Source organism: Babylonia areolata, chromosome 1 (assembly GCF_041734735.1).
Source record: "Babylonia areolata isolate BAREFJ2019XMU chromosome 1, ASM4173473v1, whole genome shotgun sequence".
NCBI lineage: Eukaryota > Metazoa > Mollusca > Gastropoda > Neogastropoda > Buccinidae > Babylonia > Babylonia areolata.
The window spans coordinates 80,608,674-80,613,673 of record NC_134876.1 but is presented as its reverse complement, the minus strand read 5'-3'; the positions used below and the strand labels follow the sequence as shown (position 1 = coordinate 80,613,673).

The following is a 5,000-nucleotide window of genomic DNA, read 5'->3' as shown; positions in this document are numbered from 1 at the left end:
TCCAGTCAAACTTAGGAGAAAGGGCGAGAGCGGGAATCGAACCCACACCCTCACGGACTCTCTGTATTGGCAGCTGAGCGTCTTAACCATTCTGCCACCTTCCTCCTTTTTTTTTATTTTTTTTTTTTTTATGACGGGAAATAACTGGGAGACGAGAGGAGAAGTTTATTGCATTGTGATAAATTTCACGTCATAGTATAACCTCACGAAACCTAGCCAAACCAAACCAATACAACAACAACCATTCATCCGCACCCCCAACATACATACATACATACATATATATATATATATATATATATACCTCAGTAAGTGTTCATTGCACATCTAACAAACTGCTTACGAACTACACTGACCATTTAATGACAGTTTCCAACGAAATTGTTCGTCTTGAAAACGAGAAACACGAAGAGTCCGACAACATTCCTGTATTCGCTCAGTGTGTGTTGTGTAACTCCTTTTCTTTGTCAACCGAGGCATCATATAAGGCACATTCCAGCTGCTTGTTTGCTGTTGGCAAATCTTTGCTGTGGAAAAACCACCAGAGAGAGGGGTGGGTGGTGGTGAGGATCGAGTGGGGAAGGGGCGGTCCTGTGTCGAGGGATAGATACACAGATGAACAAGTGGGTGGATAAACGGGTGGACAAAAGAGCAAAGCTTTGATCCTTACGTGGTTGCGGCGGGACACTCTTTCACACACACACACACACACATGAACACACACACACACACACACACACACACACACACACACACATATGAACACACACACACACACACACACACACACATAAACACACACACACACACACACACACACACACACACACACGAACAGGGAAAGTAGTTGATGATTTAAGGCATGGGTCGGGTGGGGAAGATGATGGATTGTCGTCTAAAATCACAAATGTGGGTAGACGTTATGCAAATGAACGAACGAACACACACACACACACACACACACACACACACACACACCTTCACTGAAAGCCGTCCATGTCGTTAGCCTTTCGACTGAACAATGGAACAGACTTTTTATCAAAAATTGGTAAAGAGCTAAGTGATTTTCGAAACGATGATACCGAGTTTTTCATTCTGTAAAGCGGATTTTTATTTTATTTTTTTTACAGATAAAATATATGCTGCTCTTTTTTGTATGCTAAACGCATGTAAATACCCCTCCCCCCCGCCCCCATCCCACCCCACTCACCATCCCGTACAGCCACCCAGTCGACACACAGGCAAACTCTCCTCCACCCTCTAAAACATTTTTTTTTAAATCATGTACATGATAAATCATAACGAGACAGGTAACGCCTTTCCACCCTAGCACTTCTACAGGCTGAGCACATACCAAAAACAAACAGAGTGAAATCGGAACGCTTACACAACACTACCTTGAAAGCGCGAACCCTGTCTTTGCGCAAAATGTCACCCTGAAATAGACCGCTGGAGAGTTCCGCGGCCATCTTGGATCTTGCACATGCGCATCTAAACTTCTACTTGAAATCGCGAGCAATGCCAAAAAGGCGTCGGATCGACATAGTCAAATGCAGCAAACATGTGTTGTCCTCCATTTTCTTTAAGTTTATAGCCTCCATTGCTTCAACCAGCTCCGGTCAATGAAGTGCCATCGTATGTACAATCAAAAAATATAACCTGAAGCAAAAAAAAAAAAAAAAAAAAAAGAAAAAAGAAAAAAAGAAGAAGCCTGCTGTTTCGCACATTTTGCCTTTCTCGATCGCTTTTGTTGCTCGCAATTTCGGAGGGCCAATCAACTTCGAGAGCACAGATCACGTGACGCACCTCTGTAAGTCATGTAAGCGCGGAGCTCTCCAGTGGTCTGTGTGGAAATGGACAATAATTTTACTGGGTCTGTACCTGTGGCGGCCCTTTCCTGATTTCACCAGAAAGTAGGCGTTTTTAATTCAATGCGTGTGAAGTCTCATGTTATACTCGCTATATCAGTAGGTTGATTCAGTTCAGTTCAGTTCAAAATACTAAATTCAAGAAACTTATAAGCATTGCCATGACAACAAAAAACGAAGAAAAAAAAGAAAAAAAAAGAAAAAGAAGCTCTAAATAGTTAAGTTTGCTGATTAGACATATAAATAAAAAGAATACAATATATATAAAAAGTGTTGGCATTTGAAAATAGACAAGGGAGTTTATCCAACGCTGAAAGAGATCAGGAACATACATTGAGAAAAAAGTGTTAGCATGTGTTTAAAAAAAAAACCAACCAAACAAACAAACAAAAACCCCACTGCGTTGAAGGTTCAAGATGACAGGATCGGTGACGAAATGAACAACAAAGCAGCCAGGTATTCTTTCCAGCACACACCACATATTCGTCTGTTTTGGGGTGGTTGGTTTTTTTTTCCCGTGGGATTATTTTTTTAGGAGGGGGGTGGTGGGGCTGGTGTGTCTTGTTTTTGTTTCTTGGTTTTTAGTATATGTCTTTTGGTTAACTCTCTCCATACGAACGGCGAAAGAGACGACATTAACAGCGTTTCATCCCAATTACCATCATCAAAATATTGCAAACGGAACGCTCTTATACTGAAGAGGTGAATGTTGACAAAGAATACCACAGTTCTGACGACGGAAGCTAAAGGTTGGGTCATTGAGACACCCACTGGACATCCGAGGGGTCTGTGTAGAGGAGAAGAGAGGACTGGCCGTACTGAGTGAGTTAATCTTTGCCCTGCATGGTGTTGCTGAGGAATGAACAAACTTAATGTCCAATCAATCAGAATCTTTTTTTCTTAAATGTTCTATGCACTTTTCATTCTTTCTTCCTTCACGAAGGAGATTTGACGTGCACAATCCGGGTTGGCTTCCCTGGACACTGGGTCGTGTTCTCCCCCTCCTCCTCCTCTTTCATGTTGTCCCCTTCACCCGTGAACAGACTGCACTTTTTGTATTTATTCATCCATCACCTGTGGATACGCCTCTCAGTCAGTACCCGGGGTGGCGGTCAGTGAGGTTGAGTAAACTTTGTGCGTGTGTACATTTCAGTTTTAACTATCACATTTGGTCCGCCGTTCGGACAAAAGTGAGAGGCAAGTTCTTTGCATTGCATTCGTGTGCCGGTGTTGATTTTTCGTGATTGAGAGGCTTGTATGTGCACAGTTCACAGCTCTGGAACGAATAAAGAATTCTGTGTTTGCCTAAGTATGACGCACAAAAAAAAGAAGAAAAAAAAGAAAAGACGTATGCCGTGTGTGTGTGTGTGTGTGTGTGTGTGTGTGTGTGTGTGTGTGTGTGTGTGTGTGTGTGTGTGTGTGTGTGTGTGTGTGTGTGTGTGTGTGTGCGTGCGTGCGTGTGCTTGCGTGCGTGCGTGCGTGTGAGCGGCGTTGCAACACTGTGCAGTGCAGTAAGCGCACGTATGTGTATACCACACGGGAATCTACGCATTTCGTGATTTATAAAACGGAACTGACCGAAACATACCAGTCGAAGCCAAACAGCAGAGGGAAAGTTCCACCATGATGAAGACTTTCGCCTTTATGCTTACAGTGCTCCTGTTGGTCACGCTCCCTCTGGCTTCCGCCCAGAACGAGACATGGCCGGCACACTGTGTCAAGCCATCCGCCACAGGATGCGGAGCTGTCTGTAACTTCACGTGCGCCCAGTCTCCAGGAACAGAGGTTCCAATGTACGTCTTCTCCCCGGACGAGGTCTCGGGAACATGCCGCAGGGAGAAGATGGAGTACAAGGGTAAACCTACTGCTGTTGTGGAGACCGACACTACCCTGGGTAAGACTGCCTGGTACAATGGGTGAATGAGAAGGGGGGAAAACACGAAGAACAGTGTAGGTACAATTGTTGAAATATGGTTTTTATTGACGCTTTTGCACGCATGTATGTACATGTGTAGCGCTCGTTGTTTTCACTTATTCGGTTATGTAAACGTCACAAGCCAGTTACGCACAAACAGTTCAGCCAACATAAGGGTATCATACATGAATACACGAAACACTGTTTAAAGGGAAGACCACTTAAGGTGAAATAACCGTAAAAGAAGAATGCAGGCCTTAATGTTTTTTGCTAAATAAATATTGTATTGTAGCGTCGGAGTGCACTCCATCTGCTATTACCTGCTAACAGTGCGTCAGCCTTTAGGCAGCGTTCTCATCTCTGGAGTCACTACTATCCGCGATGGACATCCATGATGATGTTGGTGATGATGCACTTCTTGCATCGCCTTTCTCGTGAGAATCATAACTCAAAATCTGAATAAATTCATGTTACTGTAACATGAATATAATGTTTGTCATGGGTAGTGGGTGAGTACAAGCTCAAGAAAAAAAGACAAAAAACCAACAACAACAAGCAAACAAACAAGGAAACAAACAAACAAAAACCCGAAGATGAGCGCATGCAATGCAATGTTAGAATTCAGACTGAAGGCATTCAACGTTACTTTTATACCTTTGGACATTGAAGAACGGTACTGCACCTCCTGTAATGAATTCAAACAGGACAGAGGAGAACAAAATAAAACCAAAAAAAATTCCCGTGACCAATAAAGACAACACCCAAAATAATTCATGAATTGCATTGCATTACATTGTATTGTATTATATTGTGTTGTGTTGTGTTGAATTGTATTAGTTTGCACTGGTTTTCATATCATTGCAGAAACGCGCTGGTTTCGCTAAAAACGGGAGTTTGCTTTAAAGCTAAAAATAGAGTCCTACACAATAATTCAACAATCAGTCGTCTATTTTTAGCAGTAAAATAAGAAGTTTAACAAGGATACAGAAAAGCAAAGGGAACGCATATATACAACAATGACACAAATAACTTTAAACTTTGAAAACAGGCAGTCCAAGAGAACAGTCGACAAACAATTAAAGGAAACCCAAATGCTTTCTAACCGATTAGTATTAAATATTTATACATCTACTTAAAAAAATCTGAATCTTCAGTTTTGTGATAAATGTCCGGAAGATTATGTAAACTAACATCGATCATCATTTAGGCATTCGAAA

General features: G+C 42.1%; 1 protein-coding gene across 1 annotated transcript in view; it reads left to right on the top strand.

Moving 5' to 3' along the window:
* Positions 1-3,470: 3,470 nt before the first annotated feature.
* The window catches only part of LOC143293784 (uncharacterized), a 17,433-nt gene continuing 15,903 nt past the window's right edge, over positions 3,471-5,000 (top strand). Inside the window, exon 1 of the mRNA XM_076605026.1 lies at positions 3,471-3,762. Coding sequence (XP_076461141.1) covers positions 3,492-3,762 — 271 coding nt within the window. The 5' untranslated portion in view covers positions 3,471-3,491. The remainder of the gene's footprint in view (positions 3,763-5,000) is intronic.